The 19,251-nt window shown below is 39.3% G+C and overlaps 1 protein-coding gene across 8 annotated transcripts in view; it reads left to right on the top strand.

The window, feature by feature from the left end:
- The window catches only part of Sybu (syntabulin), a 100,560-nt gene extending 88,902 nt beyond the window's left edge, over positions 1 to 11,658 (top strand). For all 8 annotated transcript variants that reach the window (XM_069991277.1, XM_069991276.1, XM_069991278.1 and 5 more), the window contains 3 exons: positions 4,998 to 5,201; positions 6,755 to 6,904; positions 9,401 to 11,658. In XM_069991277.1, the coding sequence (XP_069847378.1) occupies positions 4,998 to 5,201; positions 6,755 to 6,904; positions 9,401 to 10,508 (1,462 nt within the window). In that variant the 3' untranslated portion in view covers positions 10,509 to 11,658. The remainder of the gene's footprint in view (positions 1 to 4,997; positions 5,202 to 6,754; positions 6,905 to 9,400) is intronic.
- The last annotated feature ends 7,593 nt before the right edge of the window (positions 11,659 to 19,251 follow it).

Here is a 19,251-nt window from a genome sequence, read left to right as displayed (position 1 = left end):
CAGCATCTATTGTGATGCAGGGACTGAACATACAACAGCAAGGAAAACCCCACAAAATGTACATTCATCCTTAAATGGCAAAAAGACAATAAATGTGAAATGATTATTTAAAAAACATGCAGGGAAAGGATACAGAGTAATAGATCATGTGATATAGTCTGGATGGGCTGGTCCCAGGAGACCTCAGTGATTGGGAAGCTCAGAACAAGACCCTGAAAAGAGTGATCGAGTGAACACACCACACCTGGGGACCACTTTCATTCTGGTTTTATATAATCATTTGAGCATAGTGGGCTACAGTATCTAAATTGGAAAATCTGTAAAAAGAAAAAAAACATGGGTGGTAGGATGGGAGGGATGATATAATATAGGAGGTGCTTTCCTAGAGGTAAAGGGATTTAGTTTCTAGAAACTTGCATTTTCAGGACTCAGCAAGCACATTTCCTATTTCTCTTGGGTGATCAAAGGTTCGGCTGATGTTTATAAAAGGACTGGAGATACCCGCAGTGCACATTCTTATTACTAGAAATAAAAATGAAGCCAGACAAATCTGAAGGAAAAGAGTAAAGTCCACTGAACAAAAGCACAATGGCTCTATCCCCACATCATTCTGTTCTAAGGAAATAAAGTGTTTGTGGGTCACAGAGCATAAATATGGACTTTCTCTGTAAAAGTCAGATGTGTCTGGCCCTGAGGATCTAACTCATCCAAGAAACTAGCATATACCCATGGAACAGGTTATCTGAGAATATGGACTTTTAAAAAAGCCAATTTGATTAAGCATTTCAAAGAAACTTGGGTTAGTGGATAAATTCCAAGGTCAATAATGCAGAAGGTCTTAGAGAAAATGTTCTAATCTAGAATTTGTTTCTTTATATGATCAAAAAATAATACATTAAATATGATACATTGAAGTTGATACATTAAATCAAAATATTTAATGGATACATAAAATGGTTAATAATAATTATATGCAAATCAAGTATGTGCATACATCTGAAACAACTATTGCCAAGGGTTAATAGATCTTCAAAGACTCAGCAACAATTAGCCAGGTATGGTTGTGTAATCTTGTAATTACAAACTACTTGGTAAGTGGAAAATGGGATGATTACAGTTTTAGGCCAGCTTGTGGCAAAAAAAGTCTTGAGATCCCATCTCAACCCCAAAATGGCAGCACATACTTGTCATCCCAGTGACCAGGAAACATAATCCAGACCAGCTTGGTCAAGGCCCATGATCCTATTTTTTTTGGGGGGGGGGGTTCCGGTCGTGGGGTCTGAACTCTGGGCCTGGGCGCTGTCCCTTAGCTCTTCAGCTCAAGGCTAGTACTCTACAACTTGAGCAACAGCACCACTTACGGCTTTTTTTTTTCTTTTTGCTTATGTGGTGCTGAGGAATCGAACCCACAGCCTCAGGCATGCAAGGCAAGCGCTCTACCACTGAGCCACCTTCCCAGCCCCCATGATCCTATTTTTAAAAGAACTAAAGCTTAAAGGACTTGAGGCATGGCTTCAGTGATAGAGCCCCTGCCTAGCAAGTACAAAGTTTAGGAAAAAATAGTTGAGTAATTAAGTTTGGATCCTTTTCTTTCTCTGACCCAAGCATAGAATAGCTCAGGCATAGTCATATATATATATTTGTTCTGAGGCTTCTCAAGTTTTGAAAGTTAGGGTTTCATCCATACCTGAATAATATGAGAATGGGGCAAATAATATGAGAATGGGGCAAAATTCAGCTCATGAAAATGATCATAGTGAATAATGATGATGGTGGTGGTGATGAAGAAATGGTGGTGATGGTAGAATTACCTGAAGTAAGGGCCATGGTTAGAGTATAGGAATTTTCTTCCTCTCAGGAGATTAACTTCTATGTTTCTCATTTCTCTTTCTAATTACTCTGGAAATGAGAAGCATTGTTATGTCCACTTTCTTACTTTGCATTTTATTTGAAAATTATGAGAAATGAGAGAGTGATGGTGGTAGTTATAATGATGATGTTATAGTGTGATAGTTTGTTCAGTATAGTAGGTGAGTTCTCTGGAAATTCTCATATAATTAGCTGGTCCTTAATTATATATCTTAGCTCTTCATTGAAGTATGGATATTAGTGGTGAAACCTTTAGATAATAATGACATAAACAGCCAGTACCTAACATGCCTATTTATTATCTAAAACAATGTACTGCATTTGTGTAAAGTAGGAGACATTACTGTAAACCTAAAAGGTCCAACCTTAGCTGTGTGTTCTTGCACCATTTCTTTTCCCCAAGCCTCAATTACTTTATGTGTAGGCAGGAGATACTAATTGTCCCAGCCTTCTGGGATGGTGAGCTAGTGATGTGAAAGTGCTTATAGCCCATCTGGATCAATCCCTAAGTCACAGGAGATCCTCTGTAAAGTTAAATTCTATTCTATTCTACAGTTCCATGTCAAAATCAGGAATGACTGTCCATATTCTTTTGCAATTTAAACGGGTTAATCCTCCATATGTCTTGTAGTCACATTAAGAAATAGGCCTGTTGGTGCCAGGCTTTAGAAGTAAAGCGTGGAGAAGAAAATCTAAGCCAGAGTTCATGTTCCTTTCAGCTACCCATAAAGTTCTTCCCACTCCTGGACTGCTCGAAGTTGGTTTGTCACCAAGCCATCAGCCCATCTGTTCCATATAAAGTGTCCTTTTCTTGCAAAATGAAGAACAAGTCTTTTGGGATGATTTCAGGAGGAAAGAAGTTCTAACTTCAGAGTTTGGAGGTTTCATGTATGTGTGATTTCCTGGGTTGACAGCTAGTTGAAATTCCATCTGATTTTAAATAAGTAATTATGGTGACTGTGCCAGGTTTACCCACATGCATGCTCGCCTTCACATTTACACACGTTTACCACTGACATACATGTCAGTTGGATATGTGCTGTGATTAAAATTGCAAATAGAAAGAGATGTCAAAAGGCAGCACTGCTATCCAAAGGCATCTTCTTCATCCTTGTTTCCTTGAAATCATCAAGAAATACTCCTGAAAGAACTGTTATCCTATTTAAGAAATTTTAGCATTCTCTAGATGCTTCCCTACTTTGTTGGATATCAAATCTCTGCAACTAGATTAACTGGAATGTCCAAACTAGATAATCCTGTACTATCAGTCTACAATTGAGTTATTCTTGGTTTCTTGGGTGCATTTGATTGTTTTACGTATGTGTTTTTGTATTTAATTCTGTTTTTAGGTAATACTTGGATCTGAATATGAGGTCTTGTGCTTGCTAGCACATGCTTTACTGCTTTAGTGTATTTGATTTTGTTTCTTGGTGGTGTTGGTTGTGGGGCTTGAACTCAGGGCCTGAGCACCGTCCTTGAGGTTGCTTTTTGCTCAAGGCTAGTTAGTGTTGTACTACTTTGAGCCGCAGTGGTGGTTGATTGGAAATATGAATCTCTCAGCCTTTTCTTGTGAGATTCTTAGGCTCCTGAGTAGTTAGGATTATAGGCATGAGCCGCCAGTGCCTGGCTGATTTTTTTTGGAGGGTTGGAGATTAAACTCAGAGTCTGATGTTCTGTTCTTTAGCTTTTTCACTCATGGTTGGTGCTCTACTGCTTGAGCCACAACTCTACATCTGCCTTTTTGTTAATTAGTAGTAGACAAAAGCCTCATGGACTTTCCTGAATAGGCCAGCTTTGATTGTATTTGATTATGATTTGATGTTCTTATGAATTCTGTGTTGAAGGCAGGAGGAGTATGTGTGTGTGTGTGTGTGTGTGTGTGTGTGTGTGTGTGTGTGTGTGCATGCACATGTGCATATGAAAAGGCTTATGGCTTATCTAAGTTCCAAATATGTGGTAGTACCAGGACTCAAATGAATTTATTCTTTCAGCAGCCATGTAGGGAGTACCTAGTATGTGCTGGGAAGTGGTGGGGCTGTAGAAGGTCAGTCTGTGTTCCTTCCTTCAAAGATGCCCCAGTGTAGGAGCAAGACAATTAAGTATTCACTGGCAATTTTGTTCAACAATTCCACACTGGCAGTTTGTATAGGGTATTAACACCAAAAAGTGGTACTGCCAATGGCCTAGAAAAAGAATTCAGAGAAGGTTTCTTGGAACAGCTTCCCATCATTCTCAAAGTGGGAGGCATCTTGGTATCTAGGGGCTTAGAGAAGGCAGACGGACAGTTTTAGGCCGGAGAAACTGTAGCTTCAAAAAGATAAGGATGATCAAGAGCATGTATCCTTCAGGAAACTAAATCATTTGGAATGATATAGAGCAAAAAGGAATGGTGGAGGATGGGGTTGGGAGGGGTGGTGGATTAGACCTCTAGCTACTGCAGGGAGTCTGGCCTTTATTCTGGAGGGAATTGAGAAAGGTGAGGATATTCAAATTCCATTTTAGAAAAGGTACAAATCAGACTCTTGCTGAAGAGGACAAAGCAATACACAGGGGACTCAAGATGAGGCTGTGTGAACATTTTTGTGGTTTAATGGGAAAGGCTGTGATAAGTTGGGAATGGAAAGAAAAGCAAAACATTAAATAGCCTCTCTTAGTCTGTTTCTTCCCCACAATGGGAAACTCCATCATCTCCATAGATTAAATGAACTAGCTTAATTTTCTTACCCCAAAATGAACCAAAACCAAATATTTCTAAACCAAAGCAGGTGCACTGGAACAAAAAACATACTTTCAAAACAACCTCCCAAATGAATCTAAGCCAAATCAATATTTTACCTGGTATGTGTTCTTAATGGGCAATTGGGTTTAATCCAAAACAAGCTTTATGGTCAGAATCTATTTGAAAAAAAGAGCAGAAAGTAAGGCTTCTTGTGCTAATCTATGAGGAGAGGGAAAAAAAAAAACCAGGTAAGCTAGGAAAGGCTATTCATCAGGACAGTTTGCATCAGGAATTAGATTGCCCTATTTAACTCTAAGAATTATATATTTCCTTAGTTGGAACTGGGTTTTGGAAGGCAAAGCCATTTCTAGCCACAAGGGTTCTAACATTTGTTATGTTCTCCTTCTAGTCGAGGTCCCCATGGGCGAAGTAATGGAGCTTCATTGCATAAATCTGTCAACAGCCCACCGTCCCCTAGGGAAAAAGACCTTCTGTCCATGCTGTGCAGGAATCAGCTGAGCCCAGTTAACATCCATCCCAATTATGCACCTTCTTCCCCAAGTAGTAGCAACTCAGGTTCGTACAAAGGAAGTGACTGCAGCCCAGTGATGAGGTGAGTTCCATTCCTCTCCTTAGTTCAGCTTTTCTCTAAAAAAGAAAAACAATGCACAGCACTTAATCTCCTGCTTTATTCTGTAATAAGACACTTCTCTTCCCCTTCCCACACTCAGATAATCCTTCAAGGATTGCTGCAGAAAGATCACAGACCACAATGTCTAGCAGGGTAGAGCAGTCCAAGCAGTGCCTTGATAAGGAAAGCAATGGCATAGCAGCAGCAGGAGGGATGTGGGCATTAAATCTCCCTGTGTTCATTCATTCATTCCAACATCGTATGTTTATGGAGTACCACGTTCTGTGTGCAGCACTGAGGATATAATGCCTAACAATGAGCCTGGATCTCAATGCCCAAAGGAGAAGACATTAACTATCTAATAACAAAATCAGTCTAAGGTTATTCCACAGCTTTTGTGGTGATATGAAGGTACACAACATGGGGAGGGGGCCCACTCAGAAGAAGTGAATAGAAGCAACATCTGAAGGGCAAGCAAAGAGTCAACAGTATAAGGAGAAGGAAGAATGGAGTGCACACCCAGAAGGGCAGGGAGGAGGAGGGCCAGAAGGGAAGGAACTGGGCATAGGCCATCTTGGGCGGAGTGCAGGCACAGGCGCAGGCAACACAGTGGCTTGGATTTGGTCCAGCAGCAGGGGAGAAGCTGGCTGCTCTCCTCAGTCCTCTTCTCCCTGAGTGACTTGTTTTCATGAGTCAGCTCTTGCAGCAGGGATGCCCTGCTCTTGGCCAGGATTCTAGCTGGGGCTGTTTGCAGAACATTGAGTGCCTTTCTCACAAAACACAACTGATGTGAGTAGAGCAGCCTCGTTCAAGAAGAAACTTTCCATTCCCATCAAAGTAGTACACTCACACCAGGGGCTGAGGTCAGAACAAACTGAATTTAACTCACATCATGCAGGATCTTTAGACAGGGGCACGTTGTACAGAAAATTAGGTCATCTTGCCCCTTTCTCTCTCTTCATCTTTTCCACCCTAATTGCCCTTTAACTGTAACTAAAAATACACAGCAGGGGCCTGTGAACAGTTCTAAGAGATCATCACTTAATTCAGAAGAAAAAAACCTTGCTTCCCTCTCCCTCCTCTACATACCACCCCCTCAGTCTTCGATGTCATTCACAGCCCTGAGATTAGCAGCTATGTTCTAGTCTGTCTTAGGTGAGCTCATGTTACTGAGGTCTAAGACCCCCCAACACACTGCTGCAGCTCCTTCTCAAGCGTTGGATTATGTGTTTTAGTCTGATAAAGCAAAGATGGGGTGGTTATATGGTGTGGCTAACACACAATAGAAAGCTTTTCTTAGAAAGTTTTCCTGGACACTCTGTCTGAGATTGGGGTCGGAGATATGTCACAAGGGCCAGGTTCTGCGGAAGGCTCTCTGCTGCCTTTTTTTATATTATTCTCACAAGGAGGCCATCAATCTAGGGAGTTTCCTAGGATCTCTTAGAAAGGGAGTTAGCATTTCAACACTTATTTTCTATAGTGGGGGAGGAGGGGACATAGGGCTCAAAGTAACTTCATTACTTGGATTGTTTCAGGCGGTCTGGAAGGTACATGTCTTGTGGAGAGAATCATGGTGTCAGACCCCCAAATCCAGAACAGTACTTGACGCCTCTGCAGCAGAAGGAGGTCACAGTGAGACACCTGAAGACCAGGCTGAAGGAATCAGAGCGCCGACTTCATGAAAGGTGAGTGGGCACTCCTGTGGTGTTCCTTATGCAGTGTGATTTAGGACAATATTGGGACTACACTATACTAAGTATAGTCATCCAAACCATACAGAAAAATAGAGAAGAAAAACATTTTTGGTCAAATTTCTTTTTTTTTATTGTGAAAATACCATATAGAGGGGTTACAATTACATGGACAAGATAATGAGTACATTTCTTATCAAGCATTGTTGCCTCCTCCTTTGTTCCCCCTTCCCATCTCTTCCCATCTCCTACCCTCCCTGACCCCCCCCACCCCCAGCCAAAGTTGTAAATTTCATTTTTTGACATAACAACTTGTACATCTCATTGTTGCAATGGGTCCGCCTGTATCCCTATTTAAACAATTTGTATTTTCCCTTCCCCTCCACAAATTATACCAAAATCAAATACAGTGAAAGCAGGGGTTATACCGTGGGGGAGGGACATACAAAGCAACAAAGAAATCATCTTATAAATATGTTAGAAACAATCACATGAAAGAAAAAACATTTGAATCCTTATCTTGGGGTTCATTTCACCTAACATCAACTTATCTGGCCTTTTCTGCTTGTCTCAGACATAAACTAGTTATTGCAAATAAGGGAAATCATGGGACCTATGTTTCTTTGGACCTGGCTTACTTCACTTAATATAATTTTTTCTAAGTCCATTTCCTAACAAATAGGTCAATGTCATTCTTTCTGATGGAGGCATAGAATTCCATTGTGTATGGTCAAATTTCTTAAATCAGCCTCTGAAGAGATCTTTTTCCTTTTTGTCAGTTATAGGGCTCAAACTCAGGGCGTGGGCACTGTCTCTGAGCTTTTCTGCTCAAGGCTAATATTGTACCCCTTTGAGCCACAGCTCGACTTCCCGTTTTCTGGTGGTTAATTGGAGATAAGAGTCTCATGGACTTTTCTGCCCAGGCTGTCTTTGAACCATGATCCTCAGATTTCAGCCTCCTGAGTAGCAAGGATTACAGGCCACCAGTGCCCAGCAGTATTGCTATTTTTAATGGATAGAAACATGTGCAGGAACAATTCATCTAGCAGAATAGGCCACAAAGGCCACATCAAGTCCTGTTTGTCTCTACTGAAGAGTGAACATCTATGTGTGCATTGTGATTCCTGCAAGCTATTTCTGTGCTGAAGGAAGAGGTTCATTTTTCTTGGCCAGAAGTTCAGGTTAAAAAAGAAAAAAAATCCGACACATGCCTAAGAGATCTTATCTTGGAGAGAAAAGACCTTTGGCATTCTGGGGGCAAGCCAGTTTTTCTGCATGATGATTTTTTTCCCTGGAAATTTTTGTAACAGACTAGCAGAGGGAGCTGGGAGCTCAGTAAGGGTGGTGTTTTCATTTTCTGGGAGCTTGGGGTCTGATTTAGCACATGGCTACTTGGCCAACACCTCTTCCTCTGAGGCCACAAGGATGTGGTGAAGACCAAGAGACTGTTTTGTTGATCAAATTGTGGGCAGATAATGGTGCAGGAATTGAGAAGGGACATTTTTCATTTTCTAGATTAATTTGTTTCTTCACCTGACTAAAATAGATTTGAGACCCAAACTCCAATATATGATGAGTTAGACTTCACTTTCTGAAAGTATTTGACTGATTAACTCTGGATTTGTAAGATTTGTAACTTTAGAGGACGGAGAGGTATGAGCAAGCAGCACAACTTGATAAAATATTCAAGTGCAACTTTAAGTACTGGTAATGGCTCCTCACATCCATGTGGATCCTGGCTATCTGGTCTACATATCCAAAACTACTATGAGAACATATATTTACATTGATCTTGGAGCAAAATACATGTAAGAAAGAACAGTTTGGCAAATGTTTTGTAATAGTATCCTTTGAGGAATCTAAAAAGTATGATGGAGTCTACTCAGTGGCAACAGATCCCTTATCATCTTATCTGAGACAATATAGAGTAAGCAACTTTTCACAATGCCTTTGCAAGATGTAGCACTGTAAGATGTCAAAATATTATCATTGAAATGTGGTCAGAGACCAGTTTGGGAAGGTTCACATCATTCCAGCTTCTGTCTTTGATAACTAATTAAAAGTGAAATAGACTGTTTTTCAAAAATGCTTGAGTATGCATCGTGAAAGATTAGGCTATGGATATAAAAGCAGGCAATGAGATTAATAATAAAAACACAGATATCTAAGTATCCACTAAGTAACACAGATATCTAAGTAAACTACTTAGTGCCTGACACATAGAACTCAAGAGAGGGAGAGAGAGAGAGAGAGAGGGAGAGAGAGAGAGAGAGAACAATGGTAGCTATTTTGATTCTGTTTCTGGTTTCTATTATTACCTTAGCTATTTTACAATTAAAGGGGGGAAGTGCATAGCTACTCCCTGCCAATGAAAAACATTACAAAACTCTGTTCCAAGTGGAAGAAGAAAATGGGCTTTGGGCCGTGTCTGAACTGCTTGTTTTCTGGTTTAGATGGGACTGTTTATAACTGTGCTTGCCTTCCTTCTAGGGAAACTGAGATTGTAGAGCTCAAGTCCCAGCTGGCCCGGATGAGGGAAGACTGGATTGAAGAAGAGTGCCACAGGGTAGAGGCTCAGTTGGCTCTCAAAGAAGCCAGGAAGGAGATCAAGCAGCTCAAACAGGTCATTGAAACGATGAGGAGCAACCTAGCTGATAAAGATAAAGGCATTCAGAAATACTTTGTGGACATAAACATCCAAAACAAGAAGCTTGAGTCCCTGCTTCAGAGCATGGAGATGGCACACAATGGCTCCCTGAGGGATGAACTGTGTCTAGACTTCCCATGTGATTCCCCCAGGAAAAGTTTGCCCCTGGCCACCAATTTGGGCAAGGTGGCAGATGGCCTATCTCCAGAAGAGCAAGTCACGGAGGAAGGGGCTGACAGTGAGCTGCTGATAGGTGATAGCTTGGCTGATGGCACAGATTTGTTGGATGAGGTGGTGATTGCTGCCACCCAAGAATCTGGTGACCTGGAGCCTGTTCACTCTACTCCAAAGGCAAAAGTCTTCGAGGCCCTCCCTCTGGTGGTGGGGCAGGAGGAAGAGGTCAGCATGGTGATGGAGCAAGCTGTGCAGACCGATGTGGTACCCTTCAGCCCGGCTGTCTCTGAGCTCATTCAGAGTGTGCTCAAGCTCCGGGACTCCTGTCCCTTGAGCTCAGCATCACCTGATGAGTCTGGGGCTGACTCAACAGAGACCTTCCCAGAGTCCATCTCTCCCTTAATGCTTGATTTAACTCCAAGAAGTCCGAACTCAGCCATTCTTCTGTCTCCCATGGAGACTCTACCCAGCAAGGCAGCTATGGAAGCCCATGCAAACCGCCTCATGAGAGAGCTGGATTTCACCGCTTTTGCAGAAGAAAGGTTGGATGGTATCAACCCACTGTCTCAGGGGGGTGTCATGAGGCAGTACTGGAGCAGCAGTTTCCTGGTGGATCTGCTGGCTGTGGCTGCTCCCGTGGTGCCTACCGTCCTGTGGGCATTCAGTACTCAGAGGGGTGGAATAGATCCCGTCTACAACTTCGGAGCCTTGCTCCGGGGTTGCTGCGTAGTGGCCCTGCATTCACTCCGCCGCACCACCTTCCACAGCAAAACCTAAATAGAAGTTGTTACTCTGCCAGTGTGTTCTGTGTGACGTTGTACCCAGTAGAGAAACACGAAGTCGATCTGTGGCAGTCTCTATTCCGTCGTGTTGCTCCTCGGTATTTGATTTGCACTATAGTTAGTTGAAGCCTGTGTCACTGTTTAAAACCGGAGGTATCTTCCAAGACATGGAGACCTCATTCCAGTAAACGTCCCACCAGTATGGTATAGAAAGCATGCTAATGACCCTGCCCTGTCGTCCGAGGTCCCCCGATCTTAATCTAGTGGTTCAGGAAGAGAGAAATGCAGATTTTGCACTTTCAAGACAGCTTCTCCAAGGCTGGCATGTTATCTCCTTGCTTTGCTTTGTGCCGTTTAAACAATGTGTAACTGTTCCAGAATTCCCAATGGTCTTGTGCATAGCAGGGGACTGTAACCAAAAATAAAAATGTATTTGCATAATTGGTTTGAAGAAGTCTTGAATAGCTCTTTAGTGTCTTACTTGGGGTTGATAAAGTTGAAGTGTTGGCCATTTTTTTAAAACTAAGTGTAGCTGCAAAGTCTCAAATGGCTTAAGTCTGTCCTTAAATCTGTTGATTGATGAAGTTGTATGTAAATTTACAATGTACTAACTTATTTTTTGCTTATTATATTATATATCGTGTTTTATTGGAAATTGTTTGTAACCACACACATCTGCATGATGAAAGTAAAGATTAGTGTTTCCACTTAAATAAATGTTTTATCCTCCTAATAAATACTCTGTGAGTCTATTTCCATGCAAGGTCTAAGTCACTGGCAGATCATCCATGGCTATGGAGAAGGTTCTATAACAATGGCACTAAGTAATGAGAAAGAGAGAATATTACTGCAGGTGAAGATTCTCTACCTTGACTATCAACACATCATTTCTTAAATAAAAATACTTCCACTAATTATCTAACCACATATTTACTCTGCATGTTGAGTCTTGTGTAAGGAAGGTGAATTGGTTTTGATAGATTCGCAGTGAGCAGGAAAGGAAAGAGTGGGAGTGCAATGTCTTATTTCTCTTATGGTAGTGAGCAGGCGGTGGTGGGAAGGAATGAGATAATATTTGATCTGCATTACTTCATTCAGTGCTAGCAACCTTGTGAGGTGAGTATACTTACTTTTCAAAATGGGAGCTAAGCCTCAAAGAGGAAAATTGCTCAGAGTCCATCTCCAGGAGGATTTAAAATGTCTACAAAGCAAAGGCCTTTTCCTGCTTTACCTACAAAGGGAAGAGCCATAGCAAATAGTGTTTAACCTTGAAACTGCTACTGCTATAGCATTGTAAATATACTTTAAAAACAGCTTTCTGTACCTTGCCTCTTACCCACATCCCTCACTAATAAATTAGCTGTATGAACAGAGCCAGGATCTGTGTTCTGTTTTGTTCACACATCTATGTCAAGAATTTAGAACACGACTTGGCACAGCCCTATAGGAAATCTAAAAGTTATTGTTGAATACATTAAATAATCCAACAACCACTTATTGGGCTCTCCTGTTCTAGTTAGGCACTACTGGGCCGGTCATCTTTGGTGAAAGACATGACAAGATCTCTGTTCTCAGAAAGCTTCCATTCTTGAGTCTGTGAAGCAGTGGTTTCATGATGAAGTTGTTTTAGATAGCTATGTTTAAAAGAAATAAGGTTTTTTTTTTTTTTGACATAGTGCAAGAACACATCTTTAATGAAATATCACTGATGATGAAGAAAGAGTCTGTATGTGAAATTATGGCTAAAGTGTTGCAAAACAAGCAAATGAGACACAAAAGGGCTCAATATGATACAGGAGAACCAAGGAGGTCAGAGCTGAAGTGAGGGAGAAGCAGACATAAATTGTTTCCTATGGCAGCATATTAAGCATGGTAAGGATTTGCATTTATTCCCAGTGTAAGGAGAAAATATTGATGGACTTTAAAGAGGGAATTTTTTTTTCTAAAAATAAAAACCTCACATAGTCACAATACATTCATCATAGGGGGGCAATAGCGAGAACAAGACCTTTTAAGACCTATTCTAATAGTGCAGATGACTGATCATAACTAGAGAAGGAAATATTAGATTTAATGACCAAATTGAACAATTAAAGAACAAATGGGATCTGCTGATAGATGAGAGGTAGTAGGATGAATGGAAAAGGTAAGGATAGCCCCTAGATTTTTGGCTTGAACAACTGGGCCAATGGGAGTGCTACTTGCTGAAAATGGGAAGAGTTCAAGAGAAACAAAATTGGCTGGGAATAAAATTGAGGTGTCTATTAAAATACCTATGTGGAAAAGCCAAATAAGAAAGTGCATATATATGCAATAAAAAAAAAAATCACAGGAGCTGACAGTTATAAGATTGGATCTCAATTCTGTGTAGTAGTTAAAACTACAGGAACAGATGAGATTTTGAAGGAATAGTACAAAGAAAAGGAAGACAGAAACTGAGCCCTGTCATATTTCCACATTTAGCTGTAGAGGACAAAGAACTGACATAAGCAGAGGAAGAGGTAGTCTAAATGTGGGAGGAACTAAGCACCATGAAAACCAGGCTGAATGACTGAAGAACAGTATAGTGCACAACCAAGAGAAGACATGAAAACATTTACCAGACACAGACTTTGGCAGCAAGGTCTCAGTGTCCTTGTCAAGACTTCTTAGAAGAAACGGGAATGGAAGCCAAAATAGAGCAGAGTGAATGGGAAAAAAGCTAGACAGAGGTAGGTCATGCTTGTAACCCTAGCTGCTGGGGAAGCTGAGAATGTGGATTGTGGCTCAAGACCAACCAGTGCAGAGAAACTGCTGAGACCTGTTCTCAACAACACTCGGGAGCAGTAGTGTATATATGTCAGGCCAAGAACCAGGAGCTGAAGTCTGTGAGATTTATTCTTGATTGAGGGAAGCTGGACACAATGGCACAGTGGCAAAGACCTGTGATTTCAATGATGACAGAAGCTGCTGGATCATATCTCAGGCACATGCCCCCCGGGAACAAAAACCCTATCTCAAAATTAATCGGTGAAAAACAGGACTAGAGGTGTGACTCAGTGGTCTTTTGCCAGCCTAGCAAGTATGAGGCCCTGAGTTCAAGCCTGCAGTACTGCCAAAGAAAAGAGTGAATAGAAGAAAGTAGGAATAAATGTGCAACTAATTAGAGGTGTTTTTTCCCTTTTAGTTTTGCTGTGAATGAAGAGTGAGAAGTGGGTAGTTGCTGAGATATGAAAGTAAAGGCTTATTTTACAATATAGAGAACTGAAGAGATAGAATATGTTTATACACATCAATGCTTGAATCAAAGAAGGAAAAATGATTGCATTAGGAGAAACAGGTTAATTGGAGAAAGGAAACCCTGGAGATGTGAAGGGCTAGACTCTAGGACAGAGGATGCATGTCTGGAAGAGGTTTGTCTCTGTGAAGAACATTTCTGTGGGAATACACATGTGCCTTAGGTACACACATTGGTATTTACAGAGCACACATTGGTATTTACACTGCTACATCATGCAGTTCTAGCCAGCAGTTGGGGGATTGGGCTGAATTGGAAAGGGAACTATTTCTGGAGATGAATATTTGGAAGTATTCCAAAATAATTAGCCATACTGACTCAGGTCTTTCCTGTGGGCCAGCCCAGCCCAAATGAATATTTAATATTAGTATCCACCATAAATTAAGTCCCTCCTTATTTACTTTTAGTTGCTGCTAAGTTAAAGCATCTTTTTATACTTTAATCAAATGATAAAAAGGCTGACTTTGGTATATGCTGTTGCCACAGAAAGAAATATCACCTGAGTATTGCTTAGTTAAAACTAGATTTTTTTAATAAAAAGGGACCAATGAAAAGGAATCATCATGAACCACACATACTTGTGTAATTAAATTGGAAGCATTTAATCCTGGAGACCCAATTGTATGTCTTATAGTCATCTTTACAAAAACCAAAACCTTCAAAGGTACTCATTTGAGACACTAGCTATAGCATTTCCTTTCCATGTGCCTAAGGATTAAAGCAAGAAGTCCTGTAGCAGTTATTCTATTTTCTTTTCCTTCTCTTTCTCTCACTACTCCAACACCCCCTCCTCTTCTTCAGGGTTTCAGCATGTAGTCTGTGGAAAATTACTGCCTTTATTCTCAACAAAGTCTCCCTCAAATGAGTCCCTTGGAATAAATAAAGGATGGAACATACTCGCCTTTCGGAAGCCCAAGGCGTTGGCTGCTTTTGTGGGCAGGACGATCTGATCCCATTGAAAGAAGTACCTCAAAGTTGTGTTTAGTCATTCGGGTGCCTGTAATGTACAAACAGGCAGGAAAATGGAAAAAAAGAACAATTCCATTCTATTGAATAAGTTGCTGTCCCATCAAAGCAAATGTTAAATGTTTCCTACAGTTATGAGTGCAAACATTCCAATTTATAAGAAAAGATTTTTCCCAACGGGATATGCTGACCTTTCCAAGTTGAGCTGTTCAGAAATGAATGAAAATGCAATTCATTCAGATGCCAAGCGTTTTTGACATTTGCTGCAGGAGAAAAAGAAAACCCGTGATTCACACTTGTCATTAGCCCTCCCCAACCAGTTGGGTCTGACAGGTTTTTTTCTTGTGAGGCATTGTAACTTAAGAACCTGCATCCCTTCCTTGTAGTCAAAATAGATCTGTGTTTGAAATGGTTTGCCAGTTTCTCTTTCTACAATAAACAATAGGTGCTGGCATTTTAAACTGACCTTTACTTCTTAGGAACCAACACATTATTTCTGGCTTGTTGGTTGCATGGAGAAAAACTAAAAGAGGAAAGTATCTTACTAATTTTCTCTACTGAAATTTTTCATTACTGAAAGCAGTACATAAGAGTTCTGACATGATCATGCATCTCCTAGCACTTTTGTGTACTTCAACTGAAATATGGCAAGTCAAATATATCTATATCCTTAGGCACATTTTTCTTTACTTAGCACTATAATAAAATGCAGTCCAATGAAGCCAAGAGGCAGTAGTTATCTTATAAGAAATCAAAACTGGCCTAAGTCAACCTAACACTATTCTAAATATATCCTTTGAATTTTCTATGACTTTCTCTGTTATACAGTCTTACAAGCTAATCCTAAAGACATATGTTAATGAGGTAACTGGATAAGCTTAGTTTTGTATTAGATCTTTAAGTATAATACTTGGCTGTAAATGCATGAAATTGTGCCACTGCCCTCAATTATGAACAAATCAAACAAGCTAATTGGCCTATATTTGCAAGTGTTTAAATACAAACTGCATTTCATTTTGCCCCGATTATAATATTCATCCAAAGAGACAAGGAGCATGTAATTATATAGCGTTTACATTCAGCTATTTTCAGAAAATATAAAAATATAAAATTCCTTCTGATTAAGATTTTAGAAAATAGGTGTTATCTACAATAATGTGTAACACTATTTTCAATAGTAACTAGAGAACAGCTAGAAGATCAAAGATGCAATAGAAACCATACATTACATGGACTGCTGATTAACCAGCAATAGAACCTGCTTGTCAACTTGTTATTTTTATTTTGCCTTTCTCTTGCTCAAGCAAAACTAGATTGGCTATGCATTGTCTTCCTTCCTTGTGAAATAAGTATATCTATCTTACAAGATTGTCAGGAGTCATTGCTACAAACACTATTAAATGAGATTCCTACTGCTGTGACAGAATACCTCATACAAACCTTTGTCATGGTTTCGGTCCATGGTCTCTTGGTCTCCTGGGCCTGTAGTGGGGCAATACACTATAGTGGGAGAATAAGGTGGAGAAAACCTCATTATAGGATGGCAGAGAAGTAAGAGGAAGGGGTTGGGGTTGGGGGTCCCAATATCCCTTTAAAGGCACACATCCAATGCTCTACCTTCAATTCATTGGCCCTACCTCCTAAAGGATTCATTTCTTCCCACGCACTACAGACTAGCAACTAAGCCTTAGCACAGGGCCTTTTATGGGACATTTAAGATTCAAATCAGTAAGCACATAATATTCATTTTCGAAATAATTTGCAGTTCTAGTGAAGGATGCACTAAAGATGACAAGATCAGCCCCATTTTTCTTTTGCAAGGAAGGGACTATCAGTACTACTCTATGGAGAGAAACAAGAAAAGTGGGTAGAACCTCATAAAGAAAAGCATGTACAGGGTCTCACAACTGAATAGTTACAAGCAGTATCAATAAAACACTTACAAACTCAAGCAAGCTGCTTAATGTTGCACCACTTCTGCAGCAGTAGAGAACTCCGAGACTCTCCCAAGTTGCTGTAATCAGATCAATATGTAATGTAAGTCTGCAAAAATAGCCATAAAAATCTTTTGAAGGAGAGGCTCAGACTATTGTGGATTGTTGCAGATTGTAATTAAAACATTCTCTGCAAAAGTGAGTGCTAGTGACATAGCAGTGTCAAAGGAAAATACTGCATGCATGAGTGGGGGCAGGGAGTGGCTTCTGAGTGTCTTTCCAAGTGGAAAAGACCTAAGACCTGTGGTGAAAAGCAACTTAGTACCTCTCAAAATTTAACTCCTGTGATTGTGCACACTCCATGGCTACGATAAACAGTAGGAAGCAAAGTAAAAACAAAACACCTAAGTGACTTCAAAAGAAATATAACCATAAAAGCATATAAAATATAACCATATAAAAGCAGTCTTGGTTAAAATTAAGAAAATTATGAAAATAAATGAGTTATATTTGTTTTTAGGACTAAAAAAAACAAACAACAAAAAAAAGCAAATGGCACAAAGCAGTTTAAGTTATTAACTCAACCACACTCTTCAGATCCAGCATCTTCTTCAGCCCTCAAATTAGCTAAAAGTGCAGAAGTTTCTTCCTTACAACAATCCATAGACACTCTCCCCAGCAAGCTTCTGCAAGAACTATTCAACTTACAACTATTGGCCTCTCTTCTACACTCAGTGAGAAATCTTTTGAACAAGGGGACAGTATGAAAAATCACAGCAGTAGATTATCACAAATTCAAACTACACAGGATTAAAAAATATGTATCATCAACTATAGGTGGCCCAGACTTTAGATAACAATTAACAGATATTTATGCTTTATAAAACTTTGACTATAGTTATCTATGTTACGGTAGTAGCTGGTTCCAAAGTAGTGTTAGAAACCTAATACAAATGTGGATTCTGCCCAACCACAAATCTATAGCCAGAAAACTCTTGCTTTGGCCAGAGGCAAAATATGGAATTCATATGAAGAATTTTTAAATTGCAAGTTCTAAAATGTCCAATTAAATAGGTTGTCAGAAGAGGCTAAACTAAAGCCTAACAGGAAAAAAATGGCTGGAACCATTAACTGTCTGTCTTTACGAGTATGAAACAAGTTTCATATATCTTTGATTTCTTTTTTTAAATCTTAAATGTACAATTCAGATTATGGGTAGAACTTCTTAGTTAAGTAGGCTTGCCCAGATTTCCTTTTATACATAGTAATTCTCCATAAAATTAAAAGCACTTAAAAAGAAGCCATAAATCCAGGAGCAAAGACAGCCATGGTATGTCTACCATGGGATATTTATCATATTTAACTTAATGATTTCTTTTGGGGCCACGATCTGTATATCCTTAATAAAAGACTTTAGTTTACATAGCAAAGATGAAAATAAATCTTCAGAGTTGTTCTTTTTGTGAGAAAAATCTATTTCTTCCTATTTAATCATGTAAGCCATAATTTCTAATAGCTCTTTCTACAATCAAAATCCAAAGAGCCAAAAAGGACTACCTTCACAAACATGAAAATCATGCTTCAACACAACTATTAAAGAAAGCTTCAGTGAAAGTAATTAAATGGGTTTTCCTTTATGAATTTCAAATTTAGAGAAATCTTGTGTGTAACTAAAGGGACAAAAATAACTAAATAGATAAGTAGTAGACTTACATTAAAATTTTACGTCTAATTCAATTTGATTACAAGTATAGCTTCCAGCTATAACCAGCTTTCCACCAAAGCTCTATAATCACACTTAGTCTGGAAGTTTGTTTTAAAGATTTAGGAAACTCTCATTGCATAGTTAATGATTTTACTGTGAAATACTAATTTGATTCAAATATATATTAATTCTGGTCAATAACTTTTAAGAAAGTAAAAATCTTCAAAATTTGAAATGCATAGAAAATCAGGCTGCATTTTAATTGTGGTAAATTATCAGATGTTTTTACTTCCTTACAAGTACAGTGTGCAATTATTTCTTCTAGTCAAGGTATTCAACACTATTAATAAGAGATGATTATTGTTAACTTGATTAGAAATTTGATGAATCAGTAATGTCAAAAGGCGGCATTATGTCAGATATATAAAACTGATATAGAAATCACCTTTGAAGTACTAGAACTAAAGGCTTTCTGCACTTGTAAATTAATGGCTTTTGAGTAACTATGGTACTTAAGGACCCTAAAACATCTTTAATCTGTAACAAAAGGGTAGGAGTACTAATACTAGTTCTTAAAACTCACAAGTTATAATAATTTAAGACAAATTGGACATGTTGGTCGATTTTCAATGTTTATACATGCAATATAAATTACAAATATGTATAATATCACATCATTGAAAGAAAATGATGTAAAAATATTTGATAAATAAAATTATTGCATTTAATGTCATCTTAAAAACTCAAATCATCAAATTCCTTAATGATATATAAAACAATACCATTCTCACTAGAGTAAATGTATGCCAACATAGCTTCTTACAATGAAAATAAGGAAGTGAAAGCCCTACCTATA

The sequence above is a fragment of the Dipodomys merriami genome, unplaced genomic scaffold, assembly GCF_024711535.1.
Source record: "Dipodomys merriami isolate MVZ:Mamm:240054 unplaced genomic scaffold, mDipMer1.0.p SCAF_4, whole genome shotgun sequence".
Lineage (NCBI taxonomy): Eukaryota > Metazoa > Chordata > Mammalia > Rodentia > Heteromyidae > Dipodomys > Dipodomys merriami.
Note: the sequence above shows the minus strand (reverse complement) of the source record. Positions and strands in the feature narration are given on the sequence as shown.